This window comes from Diachasma alloeum, unplaced genomic scaffold (genome assembly GCF_001412515.2).
Source record: "Diachasma alloeum isolate Michigan unplaced genomic scaffold, Dall2.0 Dall_scaffold_00349, whole genome shotgun sequence".
NCBI lineage: Eukaryota > Metazoa > Arthropoda > Insecta > Hymenoptera > Braconidae > Diachasma > Diachasma alloeum.
Genome location: NW_021680488.1, coordinates 1,048,340 through 1,075,087, shown reverse-complemented (window position 1 = coordinate 1,075,087; position 26,748 = coordinate 1,048,340). Strand labels below are relative to the sequence as shown.

The following is a 26,748-nucleotide window of genomic DNA, read 5'->3' as shown; positions in this document are numbered from 1 at the left end:
TACTCGAATTTCATTTCAGTTTTACGTAATAAATGTTTTTTTCACATTTTCTAAAATAATTTTTTTAATGAAAACTATTTTTCTTCTTCATGAAAAATGAATTGTTAGGGAAATATTTTTATTAAATGTCTAGTGATAATTATATAATTGAATAATTCCGTGATAAAACTCACCCGAGCTTAAATAATTGTCACAAAGTTTTTCTCATGACTTTATAAATTCCGAGAGGTGAAATTCATTTTTACGGGTACTTGTTCTCCGTTTTTCCCCCCCGCTTGATCTTATAATGAGGATTTGCAAATTCCTGGCAATGGAATTATTCACTGGGGAATGATGCATTGGGGTCAGGCCTCTGGTGCCGGAATTTGAGAAATTGAACCATTTTTTGTCGGGATTTTTTATTAATCAAAAGTTCTTGTTGGTTCGTATACCCAGCATTGTTAAATTGAGGAGAATGAAGAGGTATTCATTCATTCATATTCCCCATAGGGTTCACCGCGTAATACCCTCTGACGGGGTTAATTTTTTTCCACCGAGTCGGAGAGAAATTTTGATGCTATTAATCACGCGAGGTAATCCGATTATTTTTCATGGTAAAATGCACACAATGCGGTTTAATTCCTGAAGCTGTCGATAACAATTTTAATCTCATCAATTCTGGGGAGAAAAATGTTCCTATTAATAACAATTAATGATGTATAATCAATGATAAAGATGTATTAGTTCCCAGAAGTCCTTTGAACTGGGGCTGTCGCGGCTCGAAAAAGCAAATTTACGGAAAATTTGACGTTTTACATGTCAATATATTAAGTAATAATTTATTTACAAAGTGAAAAAGTTGAACAATGAACTGAGTTTAGCTTGCTTCATTTATTTTTTACTAAATCAGCGTTCATTTGCAATACTATTTACGAGTGTCGTAACGTGAGACGCTCAATTATTACATAAGCTGGGCTCACGGATATTCGGGGGTTCAGTCGTCAACGTAAATCAAGCTTATTACTTATTTTGAATCATCTTGTAATTTCTACATAATTATCCCGTCTGGATAATTATGAGTTAGTTTAAATAAATAAAACACCTATTTTTCTACCAACTAAAATACCGGATTCCAGTATCCACCCACTGTAGGGAGATGTATCTCCAGGAAGCAGAACCCAGGGATTCATCCCTAACACCAACATTAATTCTGCTTTCAGTATACAACACCGGCCACAAATATAATAATTTCGTTTTATTTTATTTTCATATTTCGTTTGTTAAATTTATATATCACATGTGAAATGTCATATTGTGCGCCTTTTTGGGGTTCATACCAGCTGCGTTCACGTCGCGAACTCTGGGTAACGCTGAACGCCAGTAGGACCAGATATATACGCCTTACCACTGTTTTGAATTTAATTTGATGCCTTAACCCTCGATCACTCGCTCAATGAACGCGGCTCCGCCCGTTTTCGGATTTTTATATTTTACCGTGTTTCTCGACGCTTAAAAATTCGGAAAAAATTAGAGTTCCTAGTTCAATGCTTTTCTTAAGTGATGGCATCGTCCGTTTCTTTTTCGGAAAAATTGTTCAGCTAAAAATAAATAAACGTCGAGCGGACAAAAAAGCGGCGCCGCGCGGCGCGAGTGAGTCCCTGTTGACCGCTCGAGCGGCGGTGTTGCTACATTTACTGCCACACTTGAAATGCGCGCGTAGTGGTGAGCGTCGATGTGGCAACAACGCGCTCGGTTCACTCCAGCGACGCTGCGCTAACCGCGCGACGCATGAAGGCTGGCGGCCGAGCACGAGTGATCGAGGGTCAATGTAATGAAAAATTAAATTTTGCCTTATAGAGGGCTGTATTGGGTGGGGAGTCCTGTGCATCTATCTGAACGTGTATAATAATATGAGTTGATGCAAAGAGGTTTCAATTCATTAGCGGTAACCCAACCACAATTTTGAAAATAATGTATTAGGGGCCGTGGTTGTATACTAAAAGCTTAATTCTTCTTTTTCACTCCACTTTGTCGCATTCTTGATTAAATTTTTTTCCCATGTTAATTCATCAGGGACAATATGCTCCCATGGGTCAAGGGGGCTCAAACTCTTTTTTCATTTTTCCCGTTGGCAAGATAATAATTTGAGGAGATAAGACACGACGAAGGAGCGCACACACACAGAGGAGGGGGAATTGAGGTAACAATAAAGAAGACGGATCAACTTAGGGATGGGAATGGGAGAGGGATGAGTTCTATTGCTCGTAAACTCTGTGGAATAGCACCTCGAGGACGTGATGGAATTCTACGACTCTCTCGAGTCTGTCCCACCGTTGAAATTTGGAAGGTCACGTAAATGATTTGTTTCGGTAGTTGACGGACAATCGATTTCATTTGAGGGTCATCAAATGGATGAGACATTGTGCCCCAATAGACGTTATACCACTGAAATCAATGGATTTACGGTATTGCGATGGATAAAATCGATTTGACCCTCATGCAATCACTTGTTCATTTCCCATGTGTATTTCCATAAATTTTGTTAACTCCACCCATTCCACTGTGTAAAAGGAATGAGAAAAAAAACGCCCACATTTTTATCTGACATTTTTTATCAGATATTTTTTAAAAATGGACGGGCTTATCATCTCATGATCATAATCATAACTAGAGAGAAGTTACTCCCGGGGAGTGTATTTAATTATCCATTGTGCAACGTAAATTGCCCCATCTAATCCATTATATTGATTTTTATGAATTTATCAAGTTTGGCATCAATCAATCGCCCGGAAAATGAGAAGAAAATTAGATATTTCATGACATTTTTTTTATTTCTTCATTTGATGATTCATCTCATATTGTGTCTAAGATCAAAAAAAGCCTCTTTAAAAAGGTTTTTTTAGTTTGAAAAATGATTGAGAAAGGATAAAGTCAATATTTCCAGATGATATGATGTCACAATCCCGATAAAAGCACTGATTGTGAGAAAAAAATTTTTCCGCATTTTCATCTGTCATTTTTCATCGGAAATGTTTAATAAATCGACAGGTTTATCATCTCATGATCATCATCATAACTAGAGAGAAGTTTCCCCCGGGGGTGGGGGGGCTGTGTTTAATTCGCCATTGTGTAACGTAAATTGCCCCAATTAACCCATTATATTGATCTTTATGAATTTATAATGTTCGACATTAATTAATCGCCTGGAAAATTGGAAGAAAATTGGATATTTCATTACATTTTTTTTTATTCCTTCATTTGATGATTCATCTCATATTGTGTCCAAGTTCAAAAAAAGCCTGGTTAAACAGTTTAGTTTGAAAAATTATTGAGACGTGATAAAGTCAATTTGTCTAGATGGCATGACATCACAACCCTGGTTCCTCCGTGTCACAAGCCATATTACTAAATTTACGGAAACCGAAATTAGAGATTCCTCACACTACACTTACGGCCTCCCCTAAATTTTCCATCTCATGTTGTGTCTAAATTCAAAGAAAGACTCATCGAAAAGGATCTTTTATTTTAAAAAATGATTGAGTAAGCATAAAGTCAAAATTTTGAAATGAGATGACGCCATAACCCCGGTAAAATCACTGATTGTGAGAAAAAAAATTTCCCGCATTTTTATCTGACATTTTCCATCGGAGGTGTTCAAAAAATTGACAGCTTTATCATCTCATGATCATAATCATAACTAGAGAGAGGTTTCCCCCGGGGGGGGGGGGGCTGTAGTCAATTCGCCATTGTGTAACGTGAATTGCCCCAATTAACCCATTCTATTGATCTTTATGAATTTATAATGTTTGACATTAATTAATCGCCCGGAAAATTGGAAGAAAATTGGATATTTCATGACATTTTTTTTATTCCTTCATTTGATGATTCATCTCATATTGAGTCCAAGTTTAAAAAAAGCCTGATTAAACAGGTTTTTTAGTTTGAAAAATTATTGAGAAAGGATAAAGTCAATATGTCTAGATGGCATGATGATTCCCGCATTTTTATGTAACATTTTCCATCGGAAGTGTTTAGTAAATCGACAGGTTTATCATCTCATGATCATAATCATAACTAGAGTGAAGTTGCCCCCCGGGAGGGAGGGGCTATTTAATTCTCCATTGTACAGCGTAAATTGTCCCAATTAACCCATTATATTGATCTTTATGAATTTGTAAAGTTTGGCATTAATTAATCGCCCGGAAAATTATCCTCGCAACGGTTTCAAACTAGAAGTCAAGTGAATCCTCAGTTGTGAGGAAAATAAGGGAAATTATTCTCCAATTTCGGAGGGATGGAAGCCAAAATGAGATCTATTTATCTCGGGTTTATTTCAGCGCTCGAGTTACTCCAACTTTTTTCAATAATGAATGTTGTGGGCAGCCAGCGCACAATTGTGTCTGCCTTGAGTGGACCGTAACTACTGGGGAGTTTTATCAAAAGATTACTCAAAGTTAAATTGTAGCAAAATTAGACGGATTTTTTTTTCATTTTATTCGTTGACATTTCGCCTACATTATTATTTCAATATCTTCATTTTCACAATCTTCATGCGTGAGAATTCATCCCGAAAAGGAAGGGCGAGCGGAAAATTTATGCCAACGATTTAATTTTTTTTTCCTCATGTTATGAATTCTATGGAGCAGCGTGAACAAGGGAGAAATAATATCTGCCTGATATGAAATACGATTTCTTTACATACGAGCGTCAGCACAATCGGGGAGCTGTATTTTGACGCCCTTGTGACAAAATTCATGAGAATTCGCTGTTTTTTTTTCGCTTCCCTCCATTTTCCATTTTTCTTGCTGCCGTTGGCAGGGGAAAATTCAATTTTGCGGATGTTTAAAATGCGACGTTTGTATTGGATTTATGACGTATGAAATTGTCTCAACAATTTCCCCATTTTTAAGCATTTTTTATCATGTAAAAAGGCCTGTGAAGTTTGACCCTCAAACAACGAACTTCACTACCACTTCACTCTACCCCACACCCCCCTAGTATGAAAAGATTTTCCCAATTTGTAAATTTATCCCCAAGAGAAATAATCGCATTAATAAAACATTCATGAGCCATGAATCAAGCTCTAGTTCGTTACAATTGGATTATCCCTCCATATATTTGAATGCGCAAAACGAAATCAGCAAATCGTAAATTGGAGCACGGAGGGAGTCAAGCCCGACTGAATACTCCCCGAAACTCCCCTAATAGCCAAAAAATATATATAAAAGTCAAATACTTGGACTCAAGTATTTTCATAAACAGTAATCGATCACTCGCCCTTTTTTTGTTGACAGCAGGTGACGCGGTGTGGTACAGCAGCGAGTTACCAGCGGTAGCAGTGAGCTGCCGGGATCGATATCAGAAGGGAGCAAGGATCCCTGAAGTATAGTCGATTACACCCGCACCATCAGAAAAAAAATCACCCGTCAAATACGTGACAGGCACTCAAAACTAACTTACCCCTTCTGAATCATCTAGAAAGATCAACAATCATGAATTTGATAAATATGGACACGGAGAACCGGGTGGTTCTCAATGTTGGTGGTATCAGGCACGAAACGTACAAGGCAACCCTCAAGAAAATACCAGCGACTAGATTGTCGAGGTTGACTGAGGCACTGGCCAATTACGATCCTATATTGAACGAGTATTTCTTTGACAGACATCCAGGTGTCTTTGCACAGGTGTTGAACTACTATCGTACTGGTAAACTTCATTACCCTACCGATGTTTGTGGTCCACTATTCGAGGAGGAGCTCGAATTTTGGGGACTGGATTCTAATCAAGTGGAGCCCTGCTGTTGGATGACATATACGCAGGTTTGTTTTTATTACAGAATTTCTGGAGTTGAAACGTTTGAGACGATATTTCAGGACATTTTTTTTATTTCTTTATTTGAATGTTCATCTCATATTGTGTCGAAATGCACAGAAAAACTTGTCAAAATAATTTGTTCATTTTTAAAAATGATTGAGATAGGATAAAGTCAATATTTCCAGGTGACATGACCTCACAACCCCGGTTCCTCAGTGAGCGAAGCCATATTGCTAAATTCACGGAAACCGAAGTTAGAGACTCCTCACACTACACTTACCGACTCCCCGAAATTTTCCATCTCGTGTTGTGTCTAAATTCAAAGAAAGACTCGTCAAAGGTTTTTTCATTTTCAACAATGATTGAGGCAGGATAAAGTCAAAATTTCCAGACGACATGACGTCACAACTCTGTTTCCTCCGTGGCCGGAGCTATATGACTAATTTCACGGAGAGCAAAATTAAAGACTCCTCACACTACACTTACCGAATCGCCGAAATTTTCCATTTACCCCGGACAAATCCCAAGTGTCTGTGTACTCATCGATAACCCATCCTACCTCTATCATTCAACAATTCCCAGTCAATGTATTGACCTCAATCTCTGTAAATATCCACCCGCATGTGGGAGAAAAGTAATTTAACGCAGCTCTGAACAAGATCGATAGTTTCAATATTCTGATTGGCAACTTTCGGACTTGCTTGATTGAGGAAGAGAATAATAATAAATCCCCGGGGGATCATACCGTCGTGTCTCTGGGTACAGTATCGGGCGAACTTTGAGGTCATGCAGGTTGCTCTTATTAAAATGTTTATCGACCCATTCAACGAATCGTTAATTACTTTCAAAGGCCAGTGGCGCCCTCCAGCATCTCCAGATCGGATATTCAAAGGAGTTACGATGAGATAAATAGCGATTAAAGAAGGTTGACAATTCATTTGACTTCCGTTGGAAATTCACATTTCTACCGAGATACTATGGTCTTCAACAATTCCTCTCAACATTCGAACAAAGGAATTTAGAAATGCACCCACACACGCCTCAACATCAACTATTTTATGCCTTGGACTATTTCACACACATAACCTCTTCTGAAAAGCATTTCATATTAAATTCAAGAGCCTTAAGTTATTCCAACGACTTGAGGTACTCGCGACTATAGACTGCTAACTCTTCGGTAACAAAACGCCTCTGCATATTTCCACCCCTCTCTCTCTCTCTCTCTCTCTCTCTTTCATTCTCTATTCCAAACTTTGTGGAACACTCAAATATTCCTTTACGAGATCATCTACCTAACTGTTGGGGTTACAGACCGGTTACACAACAATCGCCGGTGAAATAGTAGAATGCACTTCAATGAAACAAGAAAATCAATGTCTCGGGGTATTATATGTTGGGGTATGGTTCAAGATACGCAAGAATGTGGCTTTGTACTTCCGAATGGAAGCTTTGTAATCGCTTAATTTCAAGTTTCCAATTTTTGGCATCCGAATATGCGATTTTTAGATGGTGTCTGGATGTATGTACGCGGTCTATTTCTTCATTTTTTTCTTGACATTGCTTACAAGGGCTCAATCGAATTTCGTTAATTTTTTCAGGAATATAGACTTTAATAAGACTATAATTAACTATAACTATTAACTTTAACTATAGCTATTAACTATTGACTTTAATTAGTACTGATTAATTTTTTTTATTAAGACTATAATTTTGACTTTTATATAGACTTTAATTAAATTAAAAAATTTAATTTAATTTATGCACATTCAAAAAAATTGATATTTTTCCAAAAATCAATTTTTCAGGAAACACTCAAAAAATTGTCATCGAAATGGAATTAGTCATGGCTCAAAAAATTGATAACAATACTCTTTATATATTTTTTTTTCAAACGATCAATTTTTCCGTGTGGACAGCACATTGTTTATAAGATTTGAAAGAAAAAATCAGTTTTTTCATCATTACTGAAAGAGCCATCAACAATAGTAATCAAATCAGGGCTTGAAAAGTATATTGCGATGCCTTCTTAATCAAGTTGAAAAATGGTGAGCACAGCATCGTTGCTTATCAAGTTACAAATATCGCCATGAGCTTCTTACATAAAAATCTCTGTCTCTATTAAATTAAGGTACCAGTTTTTTATGTTGAATATTTATTCATATTGATTCATGGTCGTGATTAACTTCTGACAAAACCTGGGTTAACCTCTGGCTAAATCCTGAATAAACGCTGATTAAATCGCGGCTCTACACTGTTAAAACCTTAATTGTACCTTGATTAAATCCGGACTGAAAACGAATACGAGTCTTGAGAGCATCTGAATGTAGAATTATTTGACAGAACGAAATATTATAATACGAAATTTTGGTGACATCTTAATACTGCGACATGAAAAAATCGAAGAAGAGAATAGTAAAATAAGAATTGAAAAAAAAACCATTCAGAAGCAAATGGCTAATTTATTAGGAACAATTACTATACCCATTTTATTTAAAAAATGCCATTGTCCACTTGTTTATTTAGTTCCCCGTTGAAAACCCAGTTGTAGTCCCTCTCAGCGGGTGAATTTTTCAGGCACATAAAATGTTTTTTCATGAAAGTACTCCAGGGATTTTTAAATAAACAACGGCAGCCACTCTGAAGGTGTAATAAAACCCCTGACGTCATGTTCGGTTTACAATTGTCGCGGAAAAGTTACTAATGAGGGTTATGTATTCACAAGCTGACTAATTGCTGTCGTTGAAGATCCTAAAAGTGTTCTGCATGTCCACACGACTGCGACAGAACAAAAAAAAATACTCCCCGGAGGTGTGAAAAGCTCCTCAACGCTAGAAGAAAAGCATCACTGATGTAATTAAGGAGTTCCTGATCCAGATTACTACCATTGACGACATTTTCCACTCCATTCCCTCGACTGAAGAAAAAAAAAGGCAGAAGAAGTCATGGGAGTGGATAATCCCACGGGAGTCCGTCCTGGAATTCTGAAGGATGGCCTCCTCTCAGCATTCACCTATTTTCACGTTCTCTTTTTATGTGATTTAACCCTTCTCACCATTTCTCATTGGCGATCGAATACTCAAAAGGATTTCAAGCCGTCTTTCTTCGCTCTACGAAACTCTCCCATTACTTTTTACGTGAGTCTTCAGTCCATCAAACCTAATTCCTCGTTTTTTTTTCAACTTCAATCAGGAATATTTTATTTTTAAACGGATGCAGTCACTGGACAGGTGCCAGAAATACGAGCATTGGAATTACTTCGCTCTGACGAGAGACGAGGAACGATTTTTTTTTCGTTTGATGGACGAGGGCTTTCATTCAACAGAGAGTCTGATTTCTCTGAACTCGTAAAAACTGGGTTCAGATTGTTTCCGTTGTAGGAGAGGTGCAAAGGTAAATGGAAAAAATCAAATTTCGATGACGACTGATGGAAAACGGGAAGAAGTAGTTGAGTTTGAAAGGAAGACATCAATAAGAGCATATTTGAGGAGTCTTGTTTGACTCGACTTTCATCTTTCAAGTGAACCATTCGTTAACTATTAACGAATGGTAGAGTTGAATATGACCAAACAAATATTTGCTAACAGTTGACGAATCTCGTTTGAAATGAATGAATCATTCTATCAGTGTGTCTAACCCGTGCAAAATCTCGATCAAAGTTCACACGCTCACCTTTCTTCCCTAAGCGTAATGTTACAAGAAGTGGTTTTCAGACACTAATTTCTCTTTAGGCTGCCCCGACGGAAGGATCAAGATTATTACCAACGTGTGGCTCAAATATGAACTGAGCATATTAGATTAGATTAGATGTTTATTGTTTAGGAAATTAAACAAAGTGATTACATGGAAAATAACATATGTACATAAGAATCAGCAAAATAAAAGACAGCAAGAGATGAGTAAAAAATAAAGAAAAGAGGCTAGAGAGTAAGTAAGTCAGTTGAAGAGATAACAAGACACGAGCAGATGGCCAACTGAATTAGGATGATACTTCAAGATCACGCATCCATCTCCGCAGTTCTCGCTTAAAGGAAGCGAATGAGGGCACCTCCCTGATCATATGAGACAGTATTAAAATGATGGCGAATAATGTGGATTTTGGCTAAACATCCTTAACAAGAAAGAAGGGAAATAAATCGATACATGGATCGAACTTGAAGTCTACCAAAAATGAACGACAACAATTTGATATGTTCACAAGGTGCTTTATTATCCGCCAAATATCTTTACAGGTGGAAGTCAAGATTACTGAATCAGCATCAGCGGATTATTCTCACCAAATGTTCTTTTTCATTTATCCGTTACCGTAATTGAAAGAACATTGGCAATACTCGGGACCAATAAATGTGCAACGGACTTCCGTTGGTTGTCCGAAATGTGCGATATCTTGCTGGTTGCAATCAGCTGCTGTACATCCGTCTGGACAGCCTGCGATCAAATATAATGAATGAGATGATGACATGTGGATATTCATGAGCAATGAGAATAAATTCTTACGTTTTCCCTCGGCAATGCCAGTGAAGACCATGACGATCACAAGTATAAGCAGAATCATCTCCTTGCAAGCTTTCATCATGATTAGAAAACGTCGAGGTTCCGCCAATAGTTGGAGGCTTTCGTGCGACTAGTCGATGAAAAACTTTGAAAATGTGGTAATTTTGTTAAATCGGCCCGCCTTTTATACCCCCCCGATAATGGGCCTCTGCAGTAGAGCTATCGCAATAATAGTCATCGTGCATGCACCGCCGATAAGAAATTGCTCAGTGATAATCGCAACGGAGACAATTATTTGATTATTCACGTGAAGGCTTTTGGTGAGTTTTACCTTTTCGTAAAAACAACAATTAAACGCTATCTTCTCGGTTATCGCTAAACGCTTCCGGTGTCTACCTAAACGAGTTGGCTTATGATGGTGACTCCCCTGGCAAAACTGTCCGATTATTTTCGACTGGGTGATAAAAAATAAATCGGCGTTAATGATGTTTCTGACTTTGCCCGTTAAATTCCGATTGGCTGGTAGGTAGTTTGGAGTTTGAGAAAATTATGAGAATTAATAGGATCAAGGGTATGTGGCCGTTATCGTTCGATTACTTTCCAAAAAAGTGGTTGATAGATCTCATATTGCTCATATAAATCTTTAATATTTATTGCTCATTTAAATATCTATATGCATAATATGAGATCTATCAACCACTTTTTTAGAAATTGATAACAGAATATTTTCTTGTATCAAGGAAATCATGTTCGTCAAAAGTAATTTTTTCTCCCAGTGTACCATACCCTTCAACGTGAGCGCTCGGTTCTCTCGTATTTTTCCTTCGTTACTGATGGGCAACTCATGTGTTGTTATCGATTCGCAATGGCCTAAAAAGAATATGCACCGGGAATCAGTCGGCAGGCACTGAAAATGCACTCACGCTGAGGTATGGAATAATCAAATAAGAAATATTGTGGACTTGGGGAGAAATTTTTGTCGGACCAATATTTTCTCAGGTTAAATATTGGAAATCGATGGGCTGAGATTGAAAAAATCTGGAGTACAGTTTTTTTCAACTGCAGTAATGATTCTTCTTTGGAAATGAAAAATTGACATTTTCAGTTTTTATTTCACGGAAGACCAATTGTGCCGAATTTACGGGTGTGAAAAATTTCACAGCGAATATTTACACAATTACTTTTGCGTACATACCATGCCCGAAATTAATGTAAATGCCCCGACACGTTGCGGATATGTACAATTCAGTGAGGGGTATTACCCATTTTGTTTTAATGTTTTGTTTAATTAATGGGTTTAATTATGTCGGGGTACATGGGTGCGCGAACGTGATCAGACATTGTCTGACTAGTCATACAGTGGATCCACTATACATATGTATATTTCGATATATACTTCATATTCATGCGATTTTCGCGGTCAAAATAATAATCACGTATTCATGAACAAAAAACAATCAGAAATTATTCATTTTTATTTTTCGCTTATAGAAATCTCGGGGTTTATGAGGACAAAATGCACGGAGAGAAATATTCAATACAAATTACCAAAAAAAGACGTAAAAATTACGTTTCGAAACGTAATCTGGGAGCGAAATAAAATTCAATAAAAAGTGTCAATCGTCATGTAAATTCTACGATCTGTTCCGTAAAAATTACTCATCCGTTCGACGCCTCAGGGCTAGCCATGAGTCACCGTGAGGGGGAGATTTTAACAACACGTTCCGTAATTTTTCCGGAACTTTTCGTAAAAATTCTTAAACATCCAAGAATTTTCATGTTCTGAGGCATAATAAGTCTTGAAGTTTCTGTTAGATTTTACAACTTCCAGAAAAATTACGTGACTTTTTCGTATTTTTTCGGTGACAGACCCGAAAATTTACTGAACATTTCAGATTTATTCTCTTATATTCCTATAGAAATTCACTGAAAACGATTCTCGCTTGCGGATTACGTCAAATGTTCCGTAATTTTTCTTGAATATTTCTCTCCATGTGGGTTGTTATATTCAATTAAATGCTCATAATTGAGAATTACTCGAATATTCCTCAGAAAGCCAGATTGCACTTCCACCCTTAAAATCCGGTACGTGAGAATTCAGTATTGAGCACAAGGCGTTTAGTGTTCAGCACGTGGTAGTACGTGATGCATTAACTTCATACCGAGCCCATGCAATTAAATATATTTAGCAGTGATACTGGTGTATGAAAGCAGTATATGCACAAATGAGATTAATGCCAATTATTCCAACTGCTATCATAACGCAAGCTTATTGCCAGATAAATGTTTTTCTTTCCTCTCTATGTTGTAAAAATCCAGATCGACTTCTGGTGATGCAAATTTGGTACTCGAAATTAAGACTCTAAAATTAAGGGTCATGAGGGACAGAATAAGGGCACGTAGGGTCAGAACAAAGATCACGAGGGTTAGATTAAGGGTCACAAAAGTCATATTACGGGTCCAAATAAAGGTCACAAGGGCCAGATTAAGGACAAAAATACGGATAACAAGGATCAGAGTAAGGGTTCAAATAAGGGTGATGGAGGCCAAAAACCAAGGGTCAGAAACTAAGGGCCACCAGGGTCGAAATAAGGGTCATGAGGGTCAGAATAAGAATTCATTAATAGTAAAAACCATTTATTTAATATAAACAAAAGGACGAATAAAAATTTTGATTTGATTCAAATTAATCATTTTTCTTCAATCCTTCGTGAGCGGTAGGAGACGTCTTCTCAAAATAAATTTATTGAATTTTGCTAGAATCAGACAGTTTCGTGCATGTGACGCTGGGAAAATCAATAATGTAATGGTAGTGGGTCATTTAGGGGGACAACACGTTATCGCGTAATTGATTCTCTATCGGATTTTAACGTTCATTACCCGTAATTGCAATTTACCATGAATGAGGCTTTGAAATATATTAATTTTGCTCTATATTCTGAACAGACATGATTTTTTAATGGCTCTTTCACTGTTTTGTCCCTTAAAAAATTAAAATTCATTCACTAATATTATTACAGCGGTCTTTCACACACGAAAAAATTTAATAGAAGAACCTAACGAATTCGTCTCATTTTTTTTTTCATTCTATTTATAATTTTCTTTCATTCTATTGCTTTTTTCTCAATAAGAAGAGAAAAATCAATCAAAGGAACTTAGAAAATTGGAGCGGAGGAAATCCTATAGAAAATATTTCCATATAGAATAAGGTATATAGAAAAATATAATTCTTCCGACTTTTTCTATAGAATATTTTCTATTGAAGATTTCAATCCAATCGGCCAAAAACTAATAGAAAATTCCATAGAAATGCAATAGAAATGTCTTGCGAATTCGCTAGATTTTTCTATTAAATTTTTTCCTCCGTGTTGTCATTGAATACATCTTCATGATTTTTTTTCCGATTTTTTAATGACTTGTAAGCAATGAAACAAGATATTGTGAGGCAGTTGACGATATTGATCAACTCATTTGATTTACTCCGGTAAATGGTACACGACATCACCTGCCACATTCGCAGCAATTTCAATTAAAGCCCATTTGCAATAGTAATGTCCATTAATCCCCCCAGTGCAGTTTCTGCGCCTCCGTCAAATGCCTATTTACCCAAATACTAGGGGAGGAACCCTGTCTCTCTCTCTCCCTCCCTCTCTTTCCCACGCGCCGTGCAAATTCCCACTTTCTGCTATCTCAGGATACAAAGACCGCGTCTTAGATCACAAAAGCTTGTGTATTTACTCTTGGCCCTTGCTGCTATAAATACCATTGGACTTGTTTATATCGTTCGCGCTCAAGCGCTCTATCAGCAAAGCTAACAATTTGATTCCACTTGGCTCCATCCTGAGGTGAAAACAGGACTACAGGTATATCCTCGAAAAAGATGTTGACAGACAGAAGATACTTGTCTGGTGACCCATAATTTCATTGGATTCATGTTGACACAGGTGTCTAATGCCTCACGTACGCCCGAAATATCTCACCAGAATAGAGAAAATTCAATTCCCTCTAGCGACCCGAATCCGAAACTCCATCATCCTGATTACCCCAAGCAGAACCCTTCGCTACTTATTTATTTAACCACTGGAATCCATTAAAACTGGAAACCCTCATCGGCGCATCGAATTTCCACTGACAATTATCACGTTGTGGAATCAGTGCATCATTGTCTAGCTAATTTACACACTGTTGCCTAGAATAAGACCATGACACTCCCCTCCACTTGAACTCCATCGCTTAACCGTTATGCAAATGTATTACGACTATGTTTTCCAGGCAGTTTCACGGCATTCTAATGGCGGGTTGGGGGTAAATAAAGCCCGGTGAATGGTGAATTCTTGGCTTCTCTGTAGATTTCAAACAAGTGGACAATAGCATTCTTTTATAAATGAGTGTAGTAATTGGTGAATAGGTTTCTCTTTTTCTTTCAATTCTTATTTTACCATTCTCTTTCTCTATTTTCTCATGTCGTTGTACTATCATCTATTGAAATGTCATCAAAATTTGGCGTATTGGGATCTCTGACGGAGGCGTGGCTTAATATAAAGCCGTCTCGTGGCGAAATAGAGAACTAGCACGGGCAGGTCGAACGGCCATATGCACGCGGAGTTACACGCTAGCCCTCATTTTTATATATTACTGTTATTAAATTGACTGTGACAAAATGAGAGTTTCTATTCATGAGATTTGTAAATTTGCTGATACACATCCGAGAGCTAAGTTTTCGTGGTGGAGAAGATTTACAAAAATTTCTCTCCACAATTCCGATTGTTTGTGGGTGATTGAGGAGGCAGATTGAGTGAAGGAACACTTGTTCTCTTCAGGTGAGTAATTACTGAATTGTCGTGTTGAGCTCTGGCTGTAATTCAAGAAATCAGTAATATATTTCGTCATATTTTTTTCAATTCATAAATTTCCAAGCTAATATTGGAAATCGCTTTTTTACTTACATGGCAAAAAGAAATCCTCTTCAGTGAAATGTAAAGATCAAACTCTCATGGAATTCGACACTTTTTTGCCCATTCTCAATATTTTAATCCAAGCCGTACGTCTATCAATAATTTCTTCTTCACCGAACTTATTAATTATTGTAACTAAATCCACGTTTTGGCGAGGAAAACGATAAAATCTAACTTTTGAATTATGACAAACTTTGCTGTTCATCCATACACACTGTAAAACGTTTTATTCTTATTTTTCCTCTCCGCAAACTCCATGATCAATAAAATGTAATTATTCTCGACATTCGACTGAATAGGTGAATAGCTTCGATTATTGCAAAATATGGTAATGATAAAAACATTGAGCGAAATGATGTGTATTCTTGCGAGAACAGTTCTGGCTCCGAGTTCAACTGGCTAGCTGACAGCTCTGCGACCTGCCCGAACTAATAGTCGACTGAACCGCTAGAGTGCGTGTGCATTTGCAAGAGATCCCAATTATTTTGTTCTGTCAAATAATTCTACATTCAGACCCTCTCAAGACTCGAATTCGTTTTCATTCGGGGTTTAATCAAGGTTCAATTAAAGGTTAATCAGTGTATAGCCGAGATTGAATCCGGGTTCATTCAGGATTTAGCCAGAGTTTAACCCAGGGTCTGTCAGAAGTTCGTCGGGACCATAAATCAATACGAATAAGTATTCAACATACAAGACTGGCACTCTGATAGAAAGGATTAGTTATTGTTAACGAATGGATTTGGTTGAAGGCGAGGGTTTGTTCGGTCTCACCAAATGTTCATTCGTTAATAGTTAACAAATGCATATTTGAGAAGCTTTGTTTCGCTCGACTTTCACCTTTCAAGTGAACCATTCGTTAATTATTAACCAATATTCATTTGGTCCTATTCAACTCTACCATTCGTTAATAGTTAACAAATGCATATTTGAGAAGCTTTGTTTCGCTCGACTTTCACCTTTCAAGTGAACCATTCGTTAATTATTAACCAATATTCATTTGGTCCTATTCAACTCTACCATTCGTTAATAGTTAACGAATCTCGTTTGGAATAAATGAATCACTTTATCAGTGTACCTGAGTTTAACAGAGACAAAGGTTTTCATGTAAAAAGTTCATGACGGTATTGTATAACTTGATAAACAGTGATGCTATTCTCACCATTACGAAACAATGAGGTCTGGAACGTACACAGAAAATTCATTTGATCCAATATTAGACACCGACTGCCAGGAATCCATCAGCACCGGTCACCCTTGGTAACGGGGAAGGCCCATCCCCTAATGATACAGGAAAACACCCTCACTAGCATTGACCCACTATCTGAAAATCTCTCCAAAGACTTCTTGCAATTCCTCATATGGTCACTAATGCCTTAATCTAATACTTGCCCTGCGTCTCCCGCGGCTTTTTCCATCATTTCATCATCTATCGCATTAAAACTCTGAAATTACACTGGATCGCTCTCCATTCACCATAAAGTTCAAATAGTTTTTTTCTCTTCAATTTTCATTCTCAAACCGAATAGGAAAACTTTCTTGAGCCGCTGACATCCTCCGGATAATGCTAATGCCAGAGTTTTTGCTATTTTTGTCGTTGAAGTTTTCGAATAATGAATTACAGGAGAATATATATATATATATATATATATATATATATATATATATATATATCAATTTCTTTCGTAGTTTTCAGGCTGATAGAGGCGAACGGGACAAAGTGGGCCCTATTATGCCTCATTTTCTGGTGGAAATTGGTGATTTAATGAATTTTTGTGGGTTTAGCATCGGGACACGCAGGAGACGCTAACTGTCCTGGATAGATTGGATCTGGATACGGAGAAGCCGAGTGACGAGGAATTAGCCCGTAAATTTGGATTCGAAGAGGCATACCTCAATGGAACATTAACGTGGTGGCAAAAAATCAAGCCCAAAATGTGGTCATTATTCGATGAACCTTACTCCTCAAATGCAGCCAAGGTCGGTAATACAATTTCATTGAAGCTATAGTAATTATCTAATGTATTATTTGTAGTTGGAGATGAAGGCGACTAGGTCTGAATATTTCATTTATTTATATAATTTCACTGGTTTCATATCTCAAGTTGAGGGGAAATCATTCCGCATATGTCTAAAAACGAATAATTAGGGCAAAAAATGTTTCTATACGATTTTTTCATACATGAAGAACCTCTGTAGCTTAAAAAATTGAGGCCCTGGACAACTTTAAACATTTTAAGCCTACACAGAGCAACCTAATTATTCGTTTTTAGACATCTAATCGATCTTCAATGTGTGAAAAACCACACTAATAGTCCGCGACTTTTAAAACTCACAGTAGTTTCCCCTTAGGGATAATCGGGGGAGGAGGAAATTTAGGAGGCGAGGCGGAGGGCTTTCTGTTGTTTTCCTGCAGAAAATCAATCGCTAAACAAAAAAATTTTTCCCATTCGGATTCAAAATTCAGGCAATATTAGGAAGTATCTCCGGTTAAAAATGATTTTTGGAGCTAATCAAATTTATTTGTATCTGTTCCACGCATTGAATAGTTTTCAGATTGTTTTTTTTAATAAATGAAAAAATATTTAATCCATGCGAAAAAGTGGCAACATCGTCGGTAGTTTTTTTTTTTCCAGGAGCTGGTACCACTGGCTCGAGGAAGCTCCAATCACAACGCTTCATCGCTCTCTCTCTCTCAAGAGACGTTTAAATTGATCACGCTATTTTTCAGTACTTTTTTTGCAATTATTAATAAACAATGCTCCTAGGCGACAATCTTTTTCACGCAAAAAATCATTGATCACATGTTCTAAATGTATCTAAAGTTTCATGACTTAGACTGCATTTTTTCCTTGGGTTTTGCAGTTTTTTTGTGATTTCCATATGATCACGGGTTAAATGACCACTTTTTCAAAAATTCATAATAAATTAACCATGCTCCCCAGCAGTCTGAAACTTTGCACACGCCTTTTCCATCATTTAAAGAATACGTAAAAAAAAAGAAAAAAATGGCTGCTTTTTTTCAACCCTACCAGCTCGCCCGATTATCCTTAAAAACAATTGAGATATATGTAACCCAATTCTACCACCTTTCTCCAAAAGTTACTAACCTCGTTACTAAGCCATCATTCAATAACAGCCTGCAGCAATAGAATGTGAAGTGCCACAACTACAGATCCCAGAAGTTTAACGAGCAAATACCATTGGAAGCTGTATAGAATTTCCGATTTGCCGAGTGTATTTGATCGGCCGAATAATGTTCGAGGTCCCTAAAAAATAAACCACCATCGATACAAAATTTCTCCATTCATCCTATTGTTACGTGTACTCAATGATGAAGTCATTGTTCAGACAAGAATGCCCGGACAAGAGTCAAATTGACAGATAATCAATTTTGCCAATGACGCTGCATGATTCAATTCCATAATTCACACGTCATCTGTAGATTATGTGGTCCTTTTTTTCCTTTATCGTTAGCCGTTAGCATTGACTCCCTTCATCATGACAGGCATCATCAACTCGAATAAACACAAGCTGCACGCAATCAATACAATCATGATTTACCGAAGGTGCCTTAGCCCATTGTGGCACGTCAGTCTCCTGTATTCAACGTGTAATTTGCCAGTCTGATTTGATCATATGTACAAGTACGAATTACCCGGTGGACGGTGGTCTACTAGATTGTGCTTGCAGAGGTCACCCACAAATCGCCACACCCCCCCCGCCCTCATTCCTCTCTTTAGTACTCAACATACATGGAGAGTGGATTTTCCACCAGTATCAGCAAATGTCCTGTCTATCTACTACCATTTATCTGCGGTCAAATTCACCCGCATTTGACACGTTCTGTCAATGTTTTAATCATCTGTACTGGGAAAGCTTCCTTTCCAGGATGCTTCGATTTCGCGTGTTCGGCCATTTACTGTAGCTCATTATCGGTAATGAGAGTAATTTGCAGGATTAATGAGTAATGACAAACACTTGAATTGATACAGTTTCCATTGTTGGGTAGTGATGCCGTCGAGAGACTAGTCGAGAATTATTTTGAAGAGATCATCACGGTCTGGAAAAACATCGAAAGTTTTGGAATCATCGCAATCTCGAAAGACATTGGATCGTTGCATCTCGTCACAATTCCGGGAGGATTTATCTTGCACTGTTAAAAATTTCTTGAAATTTCAGTCACAATGCCATCTGAATTTCCAATGTTGTGAGTTTGAATTCAATTTCAATTGAAAACGTTCACTAAATTTCGCATTCATCTTGAAAATTCAAGAAAATTTGATTTTTCATTTTAAAAATCCATTGATTTTTCAATGAAAGCTTGAATTTTGGAATTCATCGTGGAAATTGAACATCAAATATAATTGAATTTTCAATAGATTGCCTGAATTTTCAACATTATCGATGTTTTTCAGTGCCGTATGGATCTGAAAATCGAGAATTACTTGAATATTCAAGAAATTAACCGATTTGTCAGTGAAGAATTCTACAGGAATTTCATGTAACTTTATCGTTGTTAAAAATTTCAAGTTTTGAAATTTCAAGTGTAATTTTCTAACAGTGCACCTGGATCTCGAGATTTTCGGTTCTTCAAGTTCACCAGACGAGACGAGACAGATATCGAGATAAACATTTGAAGAACAGAAAATACTGAAACTCAGACGTGATGGATTCTTCCAAGTTCGTGACGAGATGCACCGATCCAATGTCTTTCGAGATTACGACGATTCCTAAACCTTCCATGTTTTTTGAGACCGTGAAGATCTTTTCAAAATAATTCTCGTCTAGTCTCGACGGCATCACTATTGTTGGGCATCTGAAATTGAGTGGTGCCAACAAACAATCTGATTTATCATAAAATATTGGCAAGATGTGAAATCTCTATTATTTATATCGTTCCAAGATATCTCGATTTCGGTAATTCGCTCTCAGAAATTAGTTTTGCTCGCGCACAAGCCTTGTCGATAGTTGATTCTTGCTGCCCTCCACTTACGGCTTTCAACTTTTTAATTTCCTCTTTTCCCTGAACATTCCCTGGACGAGTGCCCGTCGTTGGGGCATGCTAAAAAAACACCTCTTGGCTTATCACTATGGAGCACCGTCCACCAGTACCAAATGGACGATACGATCGATGAGTAAGAAAGACAGAAGCTCCTCCAAAAAAAGAACAGAAACAGTTGAAAAAGAACACATTAAAGCTGCACAAAAAGTGACAAATTGAAGCACTAATTATTTTCTGTTCACAGATAATCGGCGTTATATCCGTCTTCTTCATCTGTGTATCGATAGTGTCATTCTGCTTGAAAACCCATCCAGATATGCGTGTACCAGTGATAGAGAGAAGAATAGCTAGACGTGGAAATGGAACAAGTACAACATACGATAAAATTGAGACAAATGCACACGATGCATTCTTCTACATCGAGTGTATGTGCAATGCATGGTTCACTATTGAATTTATATGCAGAATAACAGCGAGCCCAAATCGTTGGGCATTTCTACGTACAACAGTGAATTTAATTGACATGGTTGCAACATTGAGTTTCTACATTGATTTGGCATTACAAAAATTTGCCGCCCATCTTGGTAATGCCGATATACTTGAATTCTTCAGTATAATACGTATACTTAGGCTGTTTAAATTAACAAGACACTCATCGGGATTAAAAATACTGATGCAAACATTTCGTGCATCAGCCAAAGAACTCACCCTGCTGATATTTTTTCTGGTCCTCGGCATCGTCATCTTCGCCAGCTTGGTCTACTACGCTGAAAGGATCCAGTCCAATCCCAAGAATGACTTCAAGAGTATACCACTAGGATTATGGTGGGCACTAGTTACCATGACCACTGTTGGATATGGTGATATGGTGCCAAAGACCTATCCTGGAATGTTTGTTGGTGCATTATGCGCATTAGCTGGTGTATTAACAATCGCCCTGCCGGTGCCCGTGATCGTTAGCAATTTTGCAATGTATTACAGTCACACGCAGGCGCGAGCCAAGCTGCCCAAGAAGAGACGTCGAGTGCTTCCGGTGGAGCAGCCTCGGGTCAGAGTACCCGGGGTACCGGGGGTAGGTGGGCAAACTCAGGGATCTACTGTCTGTAGCCAGCAAGTTGCCCTTCTACCCCCGGGGGGTGGGGGAGGAGGTGGTGGTGGTTTACAGTCTGGGCCACAAAATAGGAGAATGAATGCTATTAAAACGAATCATCCCAAGGATCCATTTGCTAATAAGACAGGTAATTATCTCTCAGTATTATTAGAATCCAAATTGTCTTTTGGTGATGAAATTTTCGTACTCGTAATTGAGACTCCAAAATTAATCCATTCCGTGACCAAGCGTTTTCCCATCTTTCGCCATCTTGTTGTAGTGGCCCGCATGGCCCCCCACTTTTCTCACACGTAGGGGATTGTACACGTTGGTCGTTGAATGGGTTAAGGATCAGAAACTCAAGGTCATAAGGGTTATAATTGTGGGAAATAATAACGGTGGCATGCAACTAGTAGATGAAATAAAAAATACATCAACTTTCAGTAAGTTGAAATCAGTAGCGAAGTGGTAAAAGGTGATAAGTCAATTTTGACTATTGACCAGTTTTCAATCAATAGCTCAGAATCTAAGGGAGATAGAAAATTTTTTGTTATAACCTTCTTTCTGGAGCCGATTGAGTGCTACAACAAATGTGATTACGAAAATTTCGCTATCTCCCTTAGATTTGGAAATATTCCTCAAAAACTCAACTGGGAGATAAGTCGACTTTCTCCGTTTACCACTTCACTACTTAAATGTATTTCAATGATAAAAATAGGTCCGAATTTGAAAGTCTCAAACATGAATAATTGTTCTGCTTTCGACAGCAACGAAATATTTGGCTCAAGAGGCGGATAATTTTCAGGATGAAAATATCTCATATAGAGGAAAATTTATCAACAAATATTTTACCCCCAAGTTATAAGATTGCTATCACATCATTATTATTGGTTCATTTAAGGGTTCATTTCTTGTCTGTGATTATTAGAAAGCTGAAACGAAAAACTACTATCGCTTGTTTCGCATAAAGCAAAGATTTTTCGGGAGCAAAATACGTACGGGAGTATCGAATGACGAAGGAGTAGTGCTAGAAATGACATTTCTTGCGTGTACAGAAAACGCAATTTTTTTTAAACTACTAAATATATTTCTGCGACAAAAATTTTTCATTCCGGCGCACTCTCTGCATGTTTGGCACAAAAAAAAACATTTTTTGATAATTTTCAAAAAAACTATTTTCTTGGCTCAAGTAAGACTTGGTTGAGAACTTTGTCGTTTTTCCCTCAGTATACGAACGCACTCCGTCTTGCCCTATCGCGCCCAAAATCATTTTCCAAAAAATGGGGGAGAAACAGTGAAAAATTGACCATTTGACTATCAATGAATTGTGGAATACAAATTGATTCGCTTGTTTCCAATTACCAATAAACCACTTGGTAATTCATAATGACAATCATCAGTAATTAAGTTAGATTGATGATTCCCATGGAGCAATGGAAACCCAATGTCCCACAAGGGTTCTCTAATTACTAATTCACCAACATAGCAATGATATGAATTGCTTCGCGTTACATTAATGTACGGAGTAGAGTAACTTTTGTAACATGAATAATTAGTACATTACGATGGGTTGCGGTTGCCACACAGCTTCCAAGGAAAGTTGGTGAAAATTATTTACACTGTAATTGGATCATGAAATAAAACATGGGATCGGGGGGGTGGGCAGGCTAGCAGACGATGTGACTTGGGGATAAATTGGGTTAGGCATTCGAGTCAACTTCGAAAACCCCTCTGATGTTGTGTGTTAGCTTTTAGTGAGATTCTGCCTTCATTATTTAATCATACGGCATTCCATACCACAACAGCCGCAATGGCGTAATCCACCCTTGAACACAGTCCCATGAGGTAGTAATTTTCCATTCGTGGACTCTTGTCTCTTACTCTTGGTTGCGGTACTTTGCCATATTACTTCCTGAAATTATCCGCCATGCATTAGCTTTGAATCGCTTGTCGCAGTTGGCGGCCAACAAGTTTGGCCAAGGCGTGCGCGGAAGAGGACTCATAAACCATAACTTCTAGAAACAGAATGTGATTGATGCGAAATTTTCACAGGATAAACTCTCAGTACACTGAGAGAAAAATATGATTCTTCTGACTATATTCCATCACCATCGAATTATAGTCAAAAAGTCCTCAACAATTTGGCATGGGTTACGGTAACTGTGGCCGGAGAAGTGATTACTACAATGGAATGTAGTAATTGCAACTATTTTATAGTTCTACTCACGATAGAATTGTCGTGCTTACTTTTGAAATTTGGGTAGTTTAACTGCATTTTCGTTTGCAAAAATTACGCTTGTGAAGTTATTTTAATGTTATGTGCCGCATAAAAAAAAATCATATCGTTCACCAAAACTGCCTCAACTATTTTCGAACTTCGAACTACTTTCGAAATCGAACTTCAGATTTTTCTCTCAGTGTACTTCCAAGTGTACATTGATTTAGTGAAATTGTTATTCGTCTCCATTGTTTGTATCAATGAAGTGTGGAGAAAACAATAAACTGCACTGGATTATTGTCAATTCGCGACTATTCGCTTGTATTTTAAGTTTCCTCAGGCATCAGAAAGTCAATTGAGTGCAAAACAAAAATTCGACTGGGTTGTTGGTTGCTCGCTCCCATTGCGAGTGGATTGAAGTGGGTGTGTCCCATTACGAGTCGAACCAATAACTTCCCGACCAATTGCCTTTCCTTCATTCATTAGAATTAGATTTTTCTATATAACCCCTTCTATTGAGATATTTTCCATCAAATTTCCTTGGCTCAAATCTTCTAATTTTTTGTGTTTGATTTTTTAAATGAAAAAAGCAAAAAAATAGAATGAAAAAAAATAATAATGAACAAATTAGGCCTATATTGAAAAATCTTTGGAAAGTTTCAAAGTTCAAAAATTCATGTTCGAATTACTCCGAAACCGCTGAAACGATTTTGCTGAGATTTCACTCCACTCTTAATCATACAAAGTTGCATCAATTATAATGACAAGAAATCAATCTCATCGTTTCTGTAAGAGGAATCATCAAATTTGTAACAAAAGTGTCAATTTTCGATGTTTTTTCACAAGTTTAATTGCAAAATCTAAAGAATAGCTGTGGCGATGTTACTCTGAATCTAATCAATTCTAAGTTATATGATAACACATCTAAAAAAATTGAATCGCATCGTTTATTCGACAGAAATCGTAGCGCAAAATTTTGTTCCCATTCACACACAAACACACACGCACACACACACCCACACACATACAGACCGGCCTCTAAAAAGTATCGGGAAGATTCTGCCTTCATTATTTATTATTATTATTATTATTATTATTTATTATTATTTTTTTTTTTACTTCCGCCCTTTGGGTCGGCAATTTAAAAATAAATTCATGGAGATATTGCGAAACGAACGTTAATAAACATCAGAATATCAAAATTGCATCAACATTCCAAATCAAAACAAAAGACATGACTGATAGTCACAGGTCCAACAGTCACCGATGGATAAAATGCAGAAAATCTTGTTAATTACTTTAGTAATCAAGTACACAGTCATATTATTTTCTAAAATATTTCACATTGAGAACCCAAACACACTATTGAGTTCATACAACATTAAATATCTGGCACGCCACGAATTGAGTTTCAAAAGATTTTCGTCTCTACCAAAATTCCAAACCGTAAAACCCAATTACTCACTGTTGCCAAACAAACTTGTGCTTTCAGATGAAGACCGAAGAAACTCAAATCTAAGAACCAACGGGACCAAAGCGTCAGGTGGCCTGGGCTAATAAAACAACAGCGAAAGAAGAAAAAACTTTCCAAATGAAAAAGGAAAATTAAAAAACAACATACTCCACTGCCGCGAATGTCGCCCGGGGATTCCATTACCAAGATAGCAAAAAACAAGTCAAAAGTACAGAAATTCCACAGAGCGGAGGAAAAAAATGAAATGATGGCGGAAAAAAAAAGTATAGCATCAATTGAAGGACTCAACGGCATTGTGAGTAGTGAAATAATACCAAAAAGACATTAAAAAAAAGCTTAATGTAAGTAAGAGTGAGAGGCTGAACGAAAGTGGACTGTTCATGGTTTAAAATTTTATGAGAGCATTAGATAGACCATAGAGATAACAACGGACGTTATGAAGGAGGGGATGTTACCAAGTGGTGTAGATAAATGCGACGAATGTAGAAAATGCGTCCGACATGATGTATGAAGTGAACATTCAGGACACTAATATAGGATATACGAAGGGGGAATATAAATATTTACTTTTGGACCACACTAATGGGAAGTTAGTTGAGATAAGTATAAACGAAATGAACAAATGTGGAGGGGGGGAACACTTGAGTGAAGACACCACGATGGACACATATCACGATCCATTAACAAAAAATAACATAAACTCACTATTCACCCTTCCCTTCTCCCAACGCTTGCCTCTGCACAGAGTGTAATGAATCGATTCAATCAATCACAATCACAGGCCCATTGTATGTGAATTATAGGCAACGTTAATGATAATGGTTCAAGTGAATGATAACAAGCATAAGCGAGCCTTCTCCTAAAATGCCCACCCACGCTGCCTTTTTGTCATCATGACAAAAACATATATTAGGGAAGTAATAATACACGAGCTAGACACTCTTGCACTCCTGCAGCCCCTCAAGGCCTTGTGGGAAAAATTTAAATATTCCACTATTTTAATTCAGATAAAATCCTCTCCTCCTTCATTCTAAACACCATGATCGCGTTCTCTTGTTCCAGCGTAATGATAAGAAAATATCTAGTAAATACCGTACCTTTGGAAAATTCACGTTTTACCTTCATCTAGGGATGGGCGATGTTTTAGAAAACATCGATGTTGCGAATCTTGTTTCAAAAAACATTGATTATTTTAAAAAATTATGTTTTTTCTCATTACACAGGAAAACAAATTTTAAAAAAAATTTGTTTCTTCTCGTTTTTATTGAAAAAAATATATTGAATATTTTTTCGTCGTTGGACGTTAGCTGCAATAATTACTCAAAATTTAAATTTAAAAAAACAATACACGACTGGACTTGTCCACTTACTATTTACAACGTACATACTGTAGAAAATAATTACTTCTGATTGCGGATAAATTATAATTTTTTTATTCTCAATCAACCAACATTATTATTCGATTACTTCCACCATCACCTTTCCGAACATTAGAATCGCGGTATTCGACGTCCCGTGGACCGATCAGAAGCGATTTATATCGATAATACCCCGTCGTTCCGTAATTTTCCCGTTGGCAAGCAAAATAACAAAAAATTGTCGATTGTACCACGATGACACCGAATACCACAATTCTATTTATCGAAATGGTGATGGGGGAAATAATCCGCCGAATACCCCTCGAGCTTCAAAATGAATCGGAGTATTTCCCTCAAACTTCCCGGC

General features: G+C 37.3%; 1 protein-coding gene and 1 long non-coding RNA gene across 2 annotated transcripts; one reads left to right on the top strand and one right to left on the bottom strand.

The window, feature by feature from the left end:
• The first annotated feature begins 5,471 nt into the window (after positions 1 to 5,471).
• LOC107040878 (potassium voltage-gated channel protein Shaw) lies at positions 5,472 to 25,758 on the top strand. Its single transcript, XM_015261148.2, has 4 exons — positions 5,472 to 5,798; positions 17,022 to 17,216; positions 20,486 to 21,479; positions 25,042 to 25,758. The coding sequence occupies exons 1-4, from the start codon at positions 5,472 to 5,474 to the stop codon at positions 25,104 to 25,106; spliced, it is 1,581 nt and encodes a 526-aa protein (XP_015116634.1). The 3' UTR covers positions 25,107 to 25,758.
• Positions 9,975 to 10,432, bottom strand: LOC107040879. Its single transcript, XR_001461029.1, has 2 exons — positions 10,288 to 10,432; positions 9,975 to 10,218 (listed from the first exon to the last, which is right to left on the bottom strand). It is a non-coding gene; the product is annotated as an uncharacterized LOC107040879 (long non-coding RNA).
• Positions 25,759 to 26,748: the final 990 nt, after the last annotated feature.